The sequence below is a fragment of the Prionailurus bengalensis genome, chromosome E1 (assembly GCF_016509475.1).
Source record: "Prionailurus bengalensis isolate Pbe53 chromosome E1, Fcat_Pben_1.1_paternal_pri, whole genome shotgun sequence".
In the NCBI taxonomy this organism is placed as follows: domain Eukaryota; kingdom Metazoa; phylum Chordata; class Mammalia; order Carnivora; family Felidae; genus Prionailurus; species Prionailurus bengalensis.
The window spans coordinates 45,391,580-45,410,635 of NC_057347.1; the positions used below are offsets into that span (position 1 = coordinate 45,391,580).

Sequence of the window (19,056 nt, forward strand, 5' to 3'; positions counted from 1 at the left end):
TTTTGAGAGAAAGAGAGACAGAATGCAAGCTGGGGAGGGGCAGAGACAGAAGGAGACACAGAATCTGAAGCAGACTCCAGGCCCTGAGTTGTCAGCACAGAGCTCGATGCAGGGCTCGAACTCACAGACTGTGAGATCATGACCTGAGCCGAAGTCAGACGCTCAACCGACTGAGCCACCTAGGTGCCCCTGTGTTAGCATATTTAAAAGGCTTTTCTGAACTCAAATTATTGATTTGTATATGCAAAATACAATATTACTAAATATTAAAATAGGTAATTGACATCCATATTGCCTTATTTTATCACATATACCTTGAGTTTGCCATTCACTGAAATAGATAATGTTTACACCATGAGTTGTAAGGTACAGTCATTTGCCTTTTTCTAATCATGTGTATGGGTAAACGAAGACTTAAATCCCAATTTCTTCTTGAAATGAGAATTTCTATTTAATTTATTCAAAATTGGTTGAAGTATGTCTTATAGTAATGTCCTAAAAGTTGTCGTGATCATTTTTGGAGTAACCATTTCTTTGGAGCACCATGTTGTCTCCATATTTATTGCTTGTATGGTCTGTCTATATATCAATGTGTCTAGTATATCCTTTTGTGTAGCACAACATAGTTGCATAAAAATAGAAATTAGATGGGAGGTTCAGACGTACTCTTGAGTTACCTTGGATACAGCTTAGAATCACCTATTTTCTTAGGTCTTCAGCATTAAATGGATGAAGGACACATATCATGTGTACCTCCAAAGTATATGGATAAACATAACTAGTTAAGTCATTTAACAAATAATAGTATTTGCTCTGTGCCCTGCACTACTGTAAGCATTACTAAGACCATAGCCATACATGAGACAGACAAAGGTTCTGCCTTTTGTTAGCCACATCGTGAATGATAAACATCTGGAAAATGCAAATTAAAACAGCATGAGATACTTCTTCTTCCCACTGTGATGGTGTAACCAGTCCTGGACTTGCCCTCCCACTAGAAAAAGCTGTTTTCAGACACTGGACAGTTGACAGTATGATAATGTGATCCCCGAAAGGAAGGTGGAGGGGACTAGGTGAACCCTGGCTTTTATCCTAAATGGGATAACTCAAACAGAGAATGATGATAGTCTTACTGACCTGAGGAAACAGATCAGAAATTTGGGAAGCCAAGGGAACTGAAATTTACAGAGTACTGAAGAATAGGAAGCTGGCAGGAAGGGAACTACAAAATTCTGCAGAGGGGTCCTTTTGAATTGTTAACTTAATACTGAGTTGAACATAGAAAAAAAAAAGCAGCTGCGTAGCCTTCCTGACATTGACTTCCTCTGTTAATGCATCCTTCAAATATCCCTGAATGTGGAAGAGCTTGTACACAGCCTAAGTGTCTTCTAGTGTTTCCCTTTTAACACAACTGTATTCTCAACATATTTTGTTGAATATTTTTTATGGAAAATAAACCAGTCATTAAAGCTAGAAATTAAATGATTATAGTGTGATTATAATGATGATGATTTGTATGTTTGTTTTATGAAAGTCTGAGTCTTTCAGGTGATTTATAGTGTGATTAACATTTATAATATCCATGAGTGCTTTTTAGAACTCACTTTTAAAATCATTTGTTTTATTAAAACTCTTATTTGTAATGCTTACCTTTGCTTTGATTTTCTACTGTATACTGTTCATTTAGCAAATAATTATTAACCAGCTACCATATGCAGACAGTATTCTAGGCACTATAATCTAAAGCATTATATTTGAATGAAAAAAATATATAGATTTAGGCTAACTTTTGGCGACGTATGTTCAGCTTATTTAAAAGAAAGAAGGCTAAATTTACACAGAATTTGCTGCTTTGTTCATTAGTTCTGTATCTTTCATGAATTTCCAAGCTATGATGTAGAATATAGCAAAGAATAATATGTTTTCACCAAAACTTATTCCCTTTCCTCCGCACACAAGTAAACTATATAGCCCAGCCTTTTGTGCAGGTAGGTGTGTTATGTGACTGAATTTTGAACACTAAGAATATAAATAATGTATACAAATTCCAGCTGGCTATAAAACCTTCACATATGCAATTCTTCCCCCCTTTGACCTCTGACCTCTGGTTTTTAGCTTGATGTGGAGAACCCACAAGAAAACTTGAGGCTTATCTTAGGATAAGAAGCTTCCTACAGAACACCCATATTGAGTGAGAACTCTATCGTGTTGTATTAAGCCACTGAGATTTTAGTTCTTGGCCTACCCTGTATAAGGAGGAAACATGATTGTACTGTGACTGTGTGATGTATGTATGGGAGAGGACGGTTTTTACAAATACGTAAGTGAGTTGAGAGACTTGGGTCTTTCTCAACCAGTGTGTTGTGTACACCAGTTCGTTAAGACGAAAACACTGCTCTCTTCCTTTTGGTTCTGTTGCTGGCTCTTGTGCTTGAACCATTGGAAGGGCTGCTTTAATCTATATACTCTTAGATCCTATCTCGATCTCCCTATCAATCTGTATCCTTTCTTCCATCTCCCTGAAATAAAATACTTTCTCCCCTTCTCCATCTTTTCCACCTTTCCTTTTCTCTTTTCTAAATAATCAGGGGCAAATGTTGTTCAAGGTTTTCTTTCTGCGCCATGTTTGATGAATGAGCATGATGAGACACCCTTCACGTACTTGGAAGTGTGGTACACAATTTAGAAACTATGACTGTTAGAACCCACTAAGCACCCATCACATGTAAGCATGACCTCTTGATTTACTGTCAATTTAACAGAGTAATAAAGCTTTTCTGTATTGACATACCACACTTGTTTAAGGATACCACAATACCCTGCACGTAGGTTCTCTGAAGGTTGTGTACTATGTATAACTGATGAGCTCTGTGCCTTTTTCCCCACCTTCTTTTTTTTTTTTTTTTTTTTTTTTTAGTTTAGCTTTTTATTGAATATGTTACAAAGGAGGGATTAGTCAAAAAGACCAAAGCGCACGTCATCATCAGACTCCTCAGATTCTTCTTTCTTCACTTTCACTTTTCATCTTCTCAGCTAGGGCAGCTGTGGTGGAGGGGACAGGACCTCCTGCTGGTGCAGATGAGGCTCCCAGTGTTGATGTTGACCAGGGAGTTTGTAAAAAAGCCTGGCCAGAAAGGTTCAACCTTTACACCAGCTGTTTTAATGAGGGCCTTGATCTTACTACCATCCCTGACCTTCACCTCATCGTCATGCAGGATGAGGGCCAAGTAGATGCAGGTGAGCTCCCAAGGCAGAGGCCATGGTGCAAGCAAATGATGGGCGGATGCTGTCAGGCATGGTGCTAGTTGCTCGTTGAAGTGAGGTCCTAACTTCACCTTGGCCTTAGCTTCCTCAAAGGATTGAGCACCTTAGTGGCAGCTGAGGAAGGCCTTTTTCCCACTTTTGACTTCTGACCATGCCATCAGTGGCTGTTACAAGTATATAGAACTGGATTGGCCCTCCTGAAAAGATGGCAAAAAAAAAAAAAATGTTAAGAGGAGACTGCTCTGATTATCTAATCAAATAACTAGATTACCCAAATGACCATAAATCTATTCATATGAGAAGTCTTTTTTTAGCTTATTTTCACCATTTATAACGGTTATCTCCTGAGTCTTTTATTATCTTTAATGTCTAACCAATATCTCAATTATGACTGAAGTAACTTGTGCTTATTACCTAAAAATATTTCATCAGCTCTATTCCTTCATATTGGATACCAATTTAAATGCAACTGCATTTATAGTGTGATTATATACCACTCCCATCTCAACACAGAATGGAAGGAAAATAGAGACTTAAATTAGTTACCCAGTTGAGATGCAGTTTAGTACAGTGCATGTTTCTCAAGTTTTATTCATTGGCATAGTTTCTTCATGATTTTTGCCATACTTACAACCAGACTCTTTTACCTAATATTTTTGAACTCCATGCTTTTATTTAGATAAACTTACTTTAAAAGAAACTATATATTATTAGTCAAACTGGAAAGTCAGTATCACATGCTGTAATTATAATATTAACCAGAACATTAATTCTAGCTAAACACTTTACCTACAAATGGCACTGATACTGAAATCTTTTCCCTCCTTCTTAAAAAGGGGAATTAGCTGGGGCACATGGGTGGCTCAGTCAATTAACCATCTGACTCTTGATTTGAGCTCACGTCTTGATCTCAGAGGCATGAGTTCAAGCCCTATGCTGGGCTCTATGCTGGCTGTGGTGGCTACTTAAAAAAAAAAAAAATGAAGAAAAAAAACCCAAAACAAGGAGGATTAGCTAGTATTAGTGTATTAAAATTTTCTTCTGGACCTATTTAGAAGGATGGAAACATAATTGAAAAAAGGAATAACATTATCACTATTTCATTAGTCAGAATAAGCTAGACAGTGCTGTCATAACATCACCCTTAAAAATCTCAGTATTTAACACAATGAAAGTCTATTTCTAGTTTACCCAGCAAGCCTGGGCAACTCTCCAGGACAGCTGTTCTCTATATAGTGACCCAGCAATTCAAGCTTCTTCAATCTTGTATCTGTACCATCTCAACAGAAGACTTCTCTGATTTTTATGTCAGAGGAGGAGACAGACTATATCATGCAGGGCCTATGTCACCTGTGTTCTCATTTCGTAAGCCAGAACCAGTCACATAGTCCTAAACTTCACAGGAGCTGGCAATTGCAGTCACCTCTGTGCCTAGAAGAGAATAGAAACTAGGATGTTGGTAGGCACTAGGACAGCCCACCATACTGTGTAATTCACTGCTATTTACTGCCAATTTTATAGATCATTTAAAATAATCTCCTGCTAAAATGAGTTCCATACCTTGAAGAACAATATTGTTAATGAAACTATAAAATTCTAAATCAAAAGACCTGGATATGGTTTTGTAATCTACCACTTAAATACTGTGATCTTGGGTAAGAGATCTTGTGGTTTCTATTTTCCCATCTACAACAGAGTTAATGTTTTCCTCATAGAAAAATCATGAAATTTGAATGAATTTAGGTAAAAATATGAATAAAAGTATAAAATAAACTGTTATATAAATTTTAGCATCCTAAAATTTGGCATCCTCTTTTCTTCAAGGTGTTGCTTGTGTCATTTAAGCACAATCATGAACAGTAATTAATTAAACCCAGCTTTGAGTGGGGGTTAAGGAGGAGGAAATAAACAGTATCACAAATAGTATCTCTCCTTCTTCTCTCCCCGCCCCAGGCTTCCACTTCAGGAAATTCATGGTACCTAAAGCTTTATTTTCTAATAAATGTTTAGGAGCTAAAATGTTACAAACATTCATGTAAGATTCTGCCTGTGAAAGCTTTGTTAAAAACTGTTTGAAATACAGTTTTCCCTTTCCAGGTCAATTTTCCACTGTTTTTCTCTAACTTCCTTAATAGTTCTACAGTTCAAACATTTTACTCCTGTGTTTTCCTCTAAGAGTTTTAGAATTTTAATTCTTACATTTAGGTATTTGATCCATTTTGAGTTAATTTTTTAATAGGGGGTAGATATGGATCCAACTTAATCCTTTTGCATGTAAATACCCAGTTTCCCAAAACCATTTATTGAAAAGACTATCCTTTCCCCATAAAATGGTCTTGGTATCTTTGTAAAATCATTTGACCACAAGGTTTATTTCTGTCTTTATGGCACAGTACCACACGTTTTGATGATAGTACGCTTTATAGTAAATTTTGAAGTAATGAGGTATAAGACCTCCAACTTTGTTCTTTTTAAGATTGGGTTGGCTGTTCAGGTTTCCTGGAGATTCTATATGAATTTTAGTATGAATTTTTCTATTTCTGCAAAAAATGTCATTGGGACTTTTATTAGGATTGCGTTGAATCTATAGATCACTTTGAGAAGTATTGCCATTTTGACAGTACTCGTCTTTGAATCCATGAACAAGAAATGTCTTTCCCTTTATGTGTGGCTTTAATTTCAGCAACAGTTTGTAGTTTTTCAGTGTACAAGTCTTAAGCTTCCTTGATTAAGTTTATTCCTAAGTATTCTTTTTGTTGCTATTTTAAATTGTTTTCTTAATTTCATTCTGGGATTGCTCATCGTTAGTATATTTTTATGTATTGACCTTGCAATTTTGCTCAGTTTGTTTTATTCTCAGTTTTATTGTAGAATCTTCATCTTCATTTAAGGAATGTCATCTGCAAACAGAGATAATTTTACTTATTCTTCTCTGACTTGATGCCTTGTATTTCTTTTTCTCCCTTATAGCTATAATCTTTTTGCTGTGCTCTCACATTTGACAATTAATTTGTCTTAGATTAATTTTACTGAATATGCTTTTTATCGTAAAACCAACTTTGTGGAAACAGTTTCTTGGTACTTTATGTTTGTTCTCATCTTAAATGTATCCTTCAGTTCTCATTTTCCTGATCCTGGCTTTGATTTGGTCTCCCTGCAGACCTATCTCCCATAACTATTTGAGTCTGGTGCCAGTTCCTTCCTAAAAATTCCCACCTGCTTTGAAAACTTCATCTAAGACAAATACTTTAGTAGTTATTCAGTTACTTAAAATCCTTATTTTAATGCCTTTATACCTGCTTGGATTAGGTGTGCTGCAACATTGTCTACAACGTTCCAGTTTACAGAGGCACCAACAGAGGCAGATTTTTCTCTTTCACCATTAACACTCCTGTGTGATATATCTGATTGTGTTTATTGCCCACCCCTTTGTCTCCTCCCCAAGGGATCTTGGGAGAATTAGTATAGAAAATACTGCTCTCCCTCTCCAAAATAGGCCCCACATGATGATACTTATAACTTGGGACTCTTTAAAAAATAAACAAAACATAACACAACAGTTATACTGCTAAAATAGTGACTGGAAAAAAAATACAAAACCTTAACTTGTACCATATACATTAATACTCCTAGAGATGAGGCCTTGATTTATATCTTATTACAGCTTTTTTCTTAGGAAAGCCCCTTTACTGATCTGCTATGATGAGGTATTTATGGATACTTTTCTTTAATCCGTATTCACAAACTTTAGCGTGTATCAGAATCATTGGAGGGCTAGCTAAACACGGAGTGCTGGGCCCCAACTTCCACAGTTTCTGATTCAGCTGATCTGAGGTGGGGTCCGATCATTTCCATTTTTAACAAATTCCCAAATAATGCTCTGCTGCCGGTCACATTTTGAGAACCAGTGATATAAATCATACTATGTAATTTTCTTTTTTTTTACACACATACTTCTCATTGTCTAACCAAAGCCTTTTTGGTTTGGGTAGTCTGCCACCTTCTAAGTTATAACATGTTTTCTTCAATATTATTTCCTTCTCAATTAAAAAAAAAAGTTGGTGATATCACTGTTCTTGTCATTCCCCTATGACACCTTAGAGGTCTTTGTTTTAACCCCCCTCCCAATACACACGCAATTCAGACTTTCCAAATCATGCTGAATGTGTGATGGTGGTGATGATGACAACAGCAAAAACAGCTAGCATTTACAGAGGATTTATTATGTGCTCACATTGTTCTGAGCATTTTATTTAATTAAAAATTTTTTTTTCTCTGCGCTCTCTGCAGAGCCCAGCTTGGGGCTCAAACTCACGAACCGTGTGATCATGACCTGAGCCGAAATCAGGAGTCAAATACTTAACTGACTGAGCCACCAAAGTGCCCCATGAGCATTTATTTCAATTAATTAGTATACTCCTTACAATTCCCCCATGGTACATGTAGGTAATGTTATTAAGTCCAAATAACTGATAGGAAACTTAGAGAAACATTCTCAGCTAGGAAAAAGTAGAAGAGATGGAATCCAACTTAAGCTTTCTGGTTTTAGGGCCCAGACCTTAACTCCTATGCTACCCAACCCCTCACTACTATACTACCATGTTCTGTCACAGTAGAATACCTGGTTTGGTTTTAGAATCCTCCTACCCATCTCATTTCAGCCACTTTTTTAAAAACTATCTGGTAAACCCTTTTGACGCAGAATTTGTGTACCCAGCTGAATTCATCTTATATGTCATTTTTTTATGATGAAATATATTAAAATTCTAGGCTTCTGAGCAAAATATTGTGTCCAGTCTTCCAACCTGACCTTTTATGTTCTCCACTGAGTAGTATTAAGACTATGGACAATGTGTCATACCTATATTGTACCTCCTATGTTTGAGTAACTTACAGATAGCACTAGCTTTTTTATAATTTGGATGAGAGCAACATTATAATCTACCTTAAAAAATCATGTAAAGTCATTATTACACATGTATAGTATCCCATGGATGACAATAGGTATGTAGGTAGGAAAGAAGAATCAAATGCCGTCTATGAGCTGTAAAGGTAACCTCAGTTGGAATTCCTGAGAAGGGAAAATCGAGACGTCACCCTGGCATTGAGCTTCACAGATCTCTAGGATCCTGCTTTAATCCCTTGACTCCACCTCATAATTCTTATACATTCCTCATACCCCCCCTTATACATTGCTCCTGCCATTCTTCAGTTTCTTCCTTACATATCTACCTTAAGTTGCTAATTTCTGTCTGTCTACTATTTTAATTATAAAAAATGTTATTAATATTTTTAGATATATAGTATCCCTTGAGCAGGGACCAATGCTGTCTTTGTCAGAACTCAGCAGGTAAAATAGTATTCTGCTGTATGATAAAATAAAATAATAAAATTCTAGTAAAGGACTTAATAGCTTTTAGAATTAAATTATAGGAATTTCTTCTATACACATCAATAATGGATAAATAAAATGTTTCATTATTTTTGAATTGGTTGGTGAGATTATAATGAAAGAGACTCTAGTGGCTATTAGTAGCCTGCAGATCTGCATATATAAATCACTTGAGATCTTCATTTGCGATAGTGACTGTTAAAAATAGGCTCAATTATTACAGTTTTAGCAGAGGTGAGAGCTCTGCTATTCTAAAGCTTGCTTTTGGCAGAGAACCATACTGTTAGCACCCTTAGCTCTTGTTGCTATGGAGACAGTAACAAGATTTACTTTGTTTTTTAACATACACTTAAAATATACATACATATCTTAAGATTTAAAATGTGATTTAGTTGCCTGTAGGTTTTGAGTATTGGCACATTTCAAAAGTACTTTCTGTATTTTATTAATACTTCATTATTTTTATCCTCCAGAGAAAATAGAGAAGAATTCTGGCCAGTATAATGACAAAGTTTTATATTACTTTTTACAGGGTCTCTTAGGAATAACTTAGAATCCTCTGTGGATCAGTAATGGATGAGGATTTTGAAGAACATGCAGAAACTTTTGAAAAAAGTAATGTGATCTTAAGCACTCACATGTCTTGGACACCTATAGTTATGACATAAATAAAACACATACAACTCAATTTCAGATTCAACTGATACTTTTGAGCCAGTGTTATGCTAAGCACTTTCACCCTGTTGTACTTTATTTAATGGAACTCAGTTAGAGAGTACCAAACTAATCTTCATAATTGTAACTTTTAATGTATTAAAGTGATTATTTAAATGTATATCACTAGTGTTCCTTAACTCTTCCCCCAAAAATCAATAAATAGAATTTATACAAGCCTTTAATAAGTAAAACTTTCCATTTGTGAAGCATGCTTTTTATTTCATTCTTTATAAGAATGAATGGATTCCATGGCATAGAATATTACTAATCCAGGGGAAGACCTTGTGATTATATGTGTAACTAAATCACATTACTTTACCTGTAGCATCCAGTGTCAGACTGGCATGGCCTAGATAATACCTCAGTCCACTGGCAGTTTTGACTTTTTACCTTAAAAGCTGAGCAGTCAGGTGATTGATTTCCTTTTAAGCTAAGTAGATTAATCCTAGTTATGGTATTTATCACAACTGTTATAGTAGTTATTTCTGAATAAAGACAACCTTTGATTACAATTATTATAAACAAATTTTAAAACTTAGCCCTATACTTTCCTCAGTTCATACTTGTATTCAATGGCAAAGGAAAATAAAAAGCTCTTTGCTTTATAGAGAGAAAGTAGCTAAAGGTAATAGATAGTTACAACTTAGGCTCACGGTTTTGAATATTAGATTTTAGCTCTTCCAGTTTGCAGTGACTTCTTAACAAGACCCATCTCCTCTATGAAGAATGCAGTTAATTTTTTTTTCTGGCACAAAAAACTAGGGTAACCTGATCTGAGTCTGACAGAGTGTGTCGTTCATTTAAGTGCTTCCATCTGTTGCCTGCTGTTCCCCTTACTCATGACCCCTCTGTGTTTCTCTCTTTCCCTTCTCTTTCCCTGTTTCTCTTTTCTTTTTCTTTCTTCCTTACTTTCTGTTTTCTTTTCTCTGTCTTTCTCCTTTTTCCCTCTCCCTCTCTCTCTGTCTCTTTTTTTGTCCTTAGCCCCTCTGAGGAAGGCAAAGTTTGTTGAGAGCCCACGAATTCCAGAATCCGAGCTTGGCTCACCAACCCTCGCTTCAGCTCAGAAACTGGACGTGGATGCATACTGTCCTGGTAAGCACGCATGCGAAGTGTCTGCTTTGACAGAGGGAGGTTCGGAGCAGGCCCGTCCAGCAGGGCAGTGTTTAGCATGTATATTATTCATAAAAACGTGTCTGTAACCCCTTTTGCAACTGATCACATATTTTCCATATTAGAACATAGTTTTTACTGAATATCCTTTTTGAATATTGATAGAATAATGAGTTAAGTGTAGAAAACCATTTCAAGGATAATTTTCAAAGGAATTAAAATAATTTTGGTAGATAGTTTTCAGGGTGATTTTTTGTGATTTGAGATACTTGAAGAAATACCACTTTGGCCATATGCAAACAAGAATATTAAAGATATGAATAAAAAGGTTCATTTAACACTAGCCCTTTATCTATGACCCACTTTTTCTAATCCCTATTGGATTTCTGGACAATTACAAAAAATAGTTGTGATGTTGGAAACATTAAACTTAAATTAGAAAAGAAACCTTATAGGTTCCCAATTTGGACTCCTGGACATTCACTTTTAGAAATACCTCTTCTCATGAATGGCCTGTGGGCTGTGAGCACGTGTGGGAGTTCACTAAAACCCTTCTCTTGTGGGAGCCAGGCTGAGACAGAGTCATTATCAATGCCTAGATTCTTACAAACCAAGATGAGTTGCCTGGCAACATCCTTTACACTCACTCTACAGTGAGTCTATAGAGATGTGTCAGAAATGTTCAAAGATCTAGTTGAGGATACAGACCAGAGCTTTAGTAGAGGGCCTTAGAAGACTTGGTTTTAGGTCTTTTGTTTATTCCTGCTCATTAAAATTGATGCTAAACCACAGAGAATGAAACCACTACATATTTACAGCATTAGGGGTCAGCAGAATAAAATAATTTTTAGTTCTAGGGAATGTGTCAATAGCTCTAATCTGAAATGTCAGGATAATAGAGCTCTGAAGTCAGATGAGACATGTTTCAAAAAAAAAAAAAAAGACTAGGTGAAAACCTGGGCCAAACTTAATCAGAGAAATTGATTGTATGAATCAGTTTTAAATATTGAAACACCTTGGGGATTTTACTTTGAGGCTGCAGAATCCTGGGCTTCATCCACTGTTGTAGAGGACTGTTTTTAAAACAAGCACGGTTATATATTAGGAACCAGCTTTTCTGTTTCTAAAAGGAACAGAATAGCTCTTTAAATGGCACGGTAGCACATTGTCAAAAGAATCTTTTTCATGTTTTGAGGTACTGTCACACTGCCTGGGCAGTGGAATAGTGTGCTTTGCATTTCTTCATGCAAATTTTAGTATAATAAACTAAATAAATGTACTAATTCCCTATCCCTGCCTTGAGTTTTGGCAGAGAAACCGTCAGAGGGCTTTTTTTTCCAGATTTGCAAGTCAGAATGTCAGGGAGACTAATCTTTCACTTCCTGATTGCCTATCTGACATCTTTAATCTAATGTAGCTATTATCGGCAGAAGGCAAGGTAGTTGCTGTTTGTGGCAATGCCAGTGCTGAATCACTATGAAAAATCTTATCCACGTTATTATTTATGTATGTTTCCCACAAATAGGAATCTTTGCTGAATTGGAATTGAACCAAACTAAACCTCAGTTTAGATTTTCAGAAAGCCGGGAAGAAACTAAAACATGTGCCAAAATGTTAAATGCCATGCTCCTCATTCTCTCCATTTCTTATCTGAAAGGTTTAAAGCACAGAAACTTCTTACTCTTTTACTCTTTTATAATACAGTTATTAAACTCTCTGAAAATAAGTTTCTACTGAGATAAGATTAGTGCCCTGGGAGTTGAAGCTATTACCTTCTTCACGTACCAATACTTCACAATAACCAGATGAATCCAGTATACTCACAAAGCAAACAAATAATCCATTCTTTTTAAATTTCTCTTACATAGGATATGTTAACAGAACAGAGATATTTTATTGTATACTTATATTTGTATCATGCAGTTAAATCTGTTGTTCTTCTTGTCCATCTGCTTTATTCATGATCACATACAAATTTAGGAAAACAGTGTATCTCACAGACACAACAGTCATAAACCAGAGGTTCTCCAGCAGCGGTTTTCCGATTTTAGCATGCTTTTGAATTACCAGGAAGGCTTGTTTAAATGCAGATTTCTGGGCCCACCCTCAGAATTTCTGATTCAGTAACCCTGGGTTGGGTTGAGGATTTGCTTGGCTCAAGAATTCCCAGGTGCTGCTGAAGCTGCTGATGCAACTTGCACACTTGGAGGAGCAGCTGGTCACAGGACTGCTGCAGGCTGCTTACAAGCAGTCCAGTGAATAGTGCTGGAAGTCTGTAGGGTTCCCTCTGCTGTTGACCTCTGAGGCATTATTCGGGATGTCGTTTCTGTATGATCTAAACTCCAGCCTTTTGATGCCTGTATTTTAGGTTGGAAGAATAAAGCTTTTGTGTCTAAGAAAGGGATATGTCTCTTGGTTTGTCCTTTTGTACCTGTGTACTTACACATAGTTTTTAACGTTGATTCCCCAAAGGAAATTGTGGATCAAACCAGAACTAGATATTCGGTCTGTAAAGTCCAGGGAAAGCTACACTGGGACATAGCTGTCAATCCAGAATATTTGTTTAATAAATTAAGGAATTCAGTCTACATTTCATTAGATTCTAAAATACCTAACTTAAGTTTTACTGTTCCTCAAAATCAGATTTGTTGTATGCAGAAAATGTGAGAAAAACACAAGTAAACAGTATGTTTTAGTTCTTTACTTGAAACCATGGACATGATTGATGGTGTTACATAACTGACCTACCAGAGTGTAGCGGGTGGTAAGTGAACTGTGCTTGATAATCGTCTTACAGTGCGGAAACTAAGACCTAGAGAATTTAAGTGGTTTGTATAGGGTCAGAAGCAGAATTTATTGTTGAACTCTTCAAGTGGACACAATGTGGCCCAGAAATAGATTGCCCATAATTCTATTACTGTTTAAATTCCATAGATACCCCTTAACTATCCTTAAATTAAAAAGCAGAAAATTCAGTTTTTAACTATGAAGCTGAGCTGTAGTCTGCTTTTAGGGTAACCAACTTATATCAGTGATTTTAATAAAAACAATTCCCAAGGTAAAAGAACAGATTCATCCTACACTCTAACTTTCCTGCTTATGTCACTGTTCATTAGCTGTGTGGTTTTAGAAAAGACTCTTAACCTTTTCTGACCTTCAGTTTCCTCATCTGTAAAAATGGGAGTAATAATCTTAAATCAGATTAATAAATATAAAACACTTAGCAGAAAGCTTGGTTCATAGTAAAATGCTCATAAATGTTAACTAATTTTTTTTATTATTATAGTGATAATCCTGAAGTATACCACAGGATGTTAAAGTGTTTTCTGAATAATCGGGGGGAAAAGATGTAAAGATTTAGGATCATCTTTAGTTAAATGTATGTGTTTCAGTTCTGACTTCTCCCCTGCTAGTCCTATGATCCTGAACGTGTCATATAATGTCTTGGTGCCTCAGTTTCTTGTCACAGTAACATTGTATATACCATGATGTTTTTCTGTAACTTAACAAATATGTATTTGTATAGATACTTGAATATATACATTCATAGGGAAAACATGGGTTGCCTAAAGAGCAAGGGAATCAAGATTTGGTTGGAAAGTCAGGAGAGAGTGGGATTGGTGAGATAATGCTCGTGTTAGCAGTGGGTATATGTGGTTGGTGGGATTGTAGGTGGTTTTAAGTTTTGTTCTTGGGCAGCGTATGTTAGGAATGAGAGCTCAAGTTCTAGAATTAGATCTGGTTTAATTTCTGACTCTGTTACCTTCTAGCAGTAACTCCGTGTGACTTTCATAACCTTGAATTCTTTGTCTATAAACTTGTGATAAAAATAGGCCTTTTTATGCTAGGTCTATCTCTTAGGGTTGTTAATTTTAAGTAAAATTAGTATATATGCCAAATGCTTGGTTCAGGCAAAATAAATAAGAGCACCTTCCCTATTATTATTATCCATTAATATCATTACACTTCGTTCACTTTCTAAAATTTCTGCAAAACAAATTTGTATTGAAATTTTTTGGTAATCAGATGTCACTAAAGGATGGTGATACTCTTCATTTATATCTTCATTTCTTAAGTTTTCTTATTGTACATTATAATAATGCGTCATTTCAACCGTAGACCCTTGACACACATGGCAGAACAAGTCAACAGTTTTATAGGACTTTTGACTACATGTACAGGGTTAAGGGCCAAAGTACAGACTAGTGTTCTGAAAACAGGCAGGCTTTTATCCACACTGAATATTCTCAGAGACATTTGAGATTAATCTTTTTATAAGAGATCCTTTTCAATCTCTTTTAAAATGGCATTGTCCTTCAAAGGACAGTGTTATTTAAGGCGACAATAAAATTAGGATGTATTTGAAACTCAAGAATGGAAGAGCGTTTTATGGTAGTTATTTGGCACATATTCATATTACATGTTTTTTAATGTGTAAAGGATTTTTCCTTTGGATTTCTTAGCAGCAGTGTACATTCTGTCGCACAAGTACAAGCCACTATAGATAAATGTTTTCTATAAAGTGAATAATTCCTTGAACCTTGATGATTTGTTTTATCTTCTTTCCTTTTTTTTCTGAAAACATTATCAAATCTTTGTTAGTTAGGCATGCTTCATTTGTTTTGCTTTGAATTTTATACTTAAGATTGCACATTAAAACCTTCTAATAGGATTTTTCATTGGCATATAGAGACCAGAAGCTTTTGTCTTGTAATTCACATCTTCTGTTATGTTTCGTTTATATTCCCTTTGTCTACTCTGTTGTAAATACAATAAGTATAAAGCAGGGTTTTTAATCCGAATTAAATTGGTGAGCTTTAGGGGGGTCTCTAAACTCCTTATTATACACAATACTATTCTATAATGTACATATGTGCTTCTTTCTATAACAGACTCCCAACGTAGTCTGTGACACATACGTTACCCATGTTAAAAAAAAAAAAAAAAAGGAAAAAAGAATTACTGTTTAAAGGTTGAAATTAAACAGAGGCTGTTAATGGCACAACTATTAGAACCAAAAAAAAAAAGAAAAGAAAAGAAAAAGCTAAAATCTGGACAGTGGACAGACTTGTAAATGGACTGAAGGGAATAACTGAAACATAGCACTACCCAAATCACGATGTGAAAGTCAGTACAGAAAGTAGAGCTCAGAAGCAGAGAGAGAAACTGAACACATTACATTGTATTTTAAGTACGAGAGACAATGCCTGCTTACTGGTTATGAAAATAAGCATGCCAAAGAACTAGAATATGAATATGAAAAGCTTTTCTTCCCCACACTTCCTTATCCAGTAATAAGTTCTTAACGTGTTAGAAAGTTACTGCAATGGACAGATGCTTTGTTGAATAAAATGTTTCACTTTGATCGCTTTTAGGTGTTTTCCTGACTTACATTTTATCATCGTTTAAAAGAAGAGTAGTCTCATCCCACTAACTTTTATTTATTTTTTTTATATATGAAATTTATTGACCAATTGGTTTCCATACAACACCCAGTGCTCATCCCAAAAGGTGCCCTCCTCAATACCCATCACCCACCCTCTCCTCCTTCCCACCCCCCATCAACCCTCAGTTTGTTCTCAGTTTTTAACAGTCTCTTATGTTTTGGCTCTCTCTCACTCTAACCTCTTTTTTTTTTTTCCTTCCCCTCCCCCATGGGTTCCTGTTAAGTTTCTCAGGATCCACATAAGAGTGAAACCATATGGTATCTGTCTTTCTCTGTATGGCTTATTTCACTTAGCATCACACTCTCCAGTTCCATCCACGTTGCTACAAAAGGCCATATTTCATTTTTTCTCATTGCCACGTAATATTCCATTGTGTATATAAACCACAATTTCTTTATCCATTCATCAGTTGATGGACATTTAGGCTCTTTCCATAATTTGGCTATTGTTGAGAGTGCTGCTATGAACATTGGGGTACAAGTGCCCCTATGCATCAGTACTCCTGTATCCCTTGGATAAATTCCTAGCAGTGCTATTGCTGGGTCATAGGGTAGGTCTATTTTTAATTTTCTGAGGAACCTCCACACTGCTTTCCAGAGCAGCTGCACCAGTTTGCATTCCCACCAACAGTGCCAAGAGGGTTCCCGTTTCTCCACATCCTCTCCAGCATCTACAGTCTCCTGATTTGTTCATTTTGGCCACTCTGACTGGCGTGAGGTGACACCTGAGTGTGGTTTTGATTTGTATTTCCCTGATAAGGAGCGACGCTGAACATCTTTTCATGTGCCTGTTGGCCATCCGGATGTCTTCTTTAGAGAAGTGTCTATTCATGTTTTCTGCCCATTTCTTCACTGGGTTATTTGTTTTTCGGGTGTGGAGTTTGGTGAGCTCTTTATAGATTTTGGATACTAGCCCTTTGTCCGATATGTCATTTGCGAATATCTTTTCCCATTCCGTTGGTTGCCTTTTCGTTTTGTTGGTTGTTTCCTTTGCTGTGCAGAAGCTTTTTATCTTCATAAGGTCCCAGTAATTCACTTTTGCTTTTAATTCCCTTGCCTTTGGGGATGTGTCGAGTAAGAGATTGCTACGGCTGAGGTCAGAGAGGTCTTTTCCTGCTTTCTCCTCTAAGGTTTTGGTGGTTTCCTGTCTCACATTTAGGTCCTTTATCCATTTTGAGTTTATTTTTGTGAATGGTGTGAGAAAGTGGTCTAGTTTCAACCTTCTGCATGTTGCTGTCCAGTTCTCCCAGCACCATTTGTTAAAGAGGCTGTCTTTTTTCCATTGGATGTTCTTTCCTGCTTTGTCAAAGATGAGTTGGCCATACGTTTGTGGGTCTAGTTCTGGGGTTTCTATTCTATTCCATTGGTCTATGTGTCTGTTTTGGTGCCAATACCATGCTGTCTTGGTGATTACAGCTTTGTAGTAGAGGCTAAAGTCTGGGATTGTGATGCCTCCTGCTTTGGTCTTCTTCTTCAAAATTCCTTTGGCTATTCGGGGCCTTTTGTGGTTCCATATGAATTTTAGGATGGCTTGTTCTAGTTTCGAGAAGAATGCTGGTGCAATTTTGATTGGGATTGCATTGAATGTGTAGATAGCTTTGGGTAGTATTGACATTTTGACAATATTTATTTTTCCAATCCATGAGCAGGGAATGTCTTTCCATTTCTTTAAATCTTCTTCAATTTCCTTCATAAGCTTTCTATAGTTTTCAGCATACAGATCCTTTACATCTTTGGTTAGATTTATTCCTAGGTATTTTATGCTTCTTGGTGCAATTGTGAATGGGATCAGTTTCTTTATTTGTCTTTCTGTTGCTTCATTGTTAGTGTATAAGAATGCAACTGATTTCTGTACATTGATTTTGTATCCTGCAACTTTGCTGAATTCCTGTATCAGTTCTAGCAGACTTTTGGTGGAGTCTATCGGATTTTCCATGTATAATATCATGTCATCTGCAAAAAGCGAAAGCTTGACTTCATCTTTGCCAATTTGGATGCCTTTGATTTCCTTTTGTTGTCTGATTGCTGATGCTAGAACTTCCAGCACTATGTTAAACAACAGCAGTGAGAGTGGACATCCCTGTCGTGTTCCTGATCTCAGGGAAAAAGCTCTCAGTTTTTCCCCGTTGAGGATGATGTTAGCTGTGGGCTTTTCATAAATGGCTTTTATGATCTTTAAGTATGTTCCTTCTATCCCGACTTTCTCAAGGGTTTTTATTAAGAAAGGGTGCTGGATTTTGTCGAAGGCCTTTTCTGCATCGATTGACAGGATCGTATGGTTCTTCTCTTTTTTGTTGTTGATGTGATGTATCACGTTGATTGATGTGCGAATGTTGAACCAGCCCTGCATCCCAGGAATGAATCCCACTTGATCATGGTGAATAATTCTTTTTATATGCCGTTGAATTCGATTTGCTAGTATCTTATTGAGAATTTTTGCATCCATATTCATCAGGGATATTGGCCTGTAGTTCTCTTTTTTTACTGGGTCTCTGTCTGGTTTAGGAATCAAAGTAATACTGGCTTCATAGAATGAGTCTGGAAGTTTTCCTTCCCTTTCTATTTCTTGGAATAGCTTGAGAAGGATAGATATTATCTCTGCTTTAAACGTCTGGTAGAACTCCCCTGGGAAGCCATCTGGTCCTGGACTCTTATTTGTTGGGAGATTTTTGATAACCGATTCAATTTCTTCACTGGTTATGGGTCTGTTCAAGCTTTCTATTTCCTCCTGGTTGAGTTTTGGAAGAGTGTGGGTGTTCAGGAATTCGTCCATTTCTTCCAGGTTGTCCAATTTGTTGGCATATAATTTTTCATAGTATTCCCTGATAATTGTTTGTATCTCTGAGGGATTGGTTGTAATAATTCCATTTTCATTCATGATTTTATCTATTTGGGTCATCTCCCTTTTCTTTTTGAGAAGCCTGGCTAGAGGTTTGTCAATTTTGTTTATTTTTTCAAAAAACCAACTCTTGGTTTCGTTGATCTGCTCTACAGTTTTTTTAGATTCTATATTGTTTATTTCTGCTCTGATCTTTATTATTTCTCTTCTTCTGCTGGGTTTAGGCTGCCTTTGCTGTTCTGCTTCTATTTCCTTTAGGTGTGCTGTTAGATTTTGTATTTGGGATTT

General features: G+C 36.4%; 1 protein-coding gene and 1 pseudogene across 7 annotated transcripts in view; one reads left to right on the plus strand and one right to left on the minus strand.

Moving 5' to 3' along the window:
- TANC2 (tetratricopeptide repeat, ankyrin repeat and coiled-coil containing 2) overlaps positions 1 to 19,056 on the plus strand; it is a 384,022-nt gene that overhangs the window by 190,668 nt on the left and 174,298 nt on the right. For 3 of the 7 annotated variants that reach the window (XM_043584928.1, XM_043584929.1, XM_043584931.1), the window contains exon 5: positions 10,355 to 10,465. The exons of the other annotated variants lie outside the window; for them this stretch is intronic. In XM_043584928.1, the coding sequence (XP_043440863.1) occupies positions 10,355 to 10,465 (111 nt within the window). The remainder of the gene's footprint in view (positions 1 to 10,354; positions 10,466 to 19,056) is intronic. 7 annotated transcript variants of the gene reach the window in all.
- LOC122486014 lies at positions 2,939 to 4,626 on the minus strand (annotated as a pseudogene).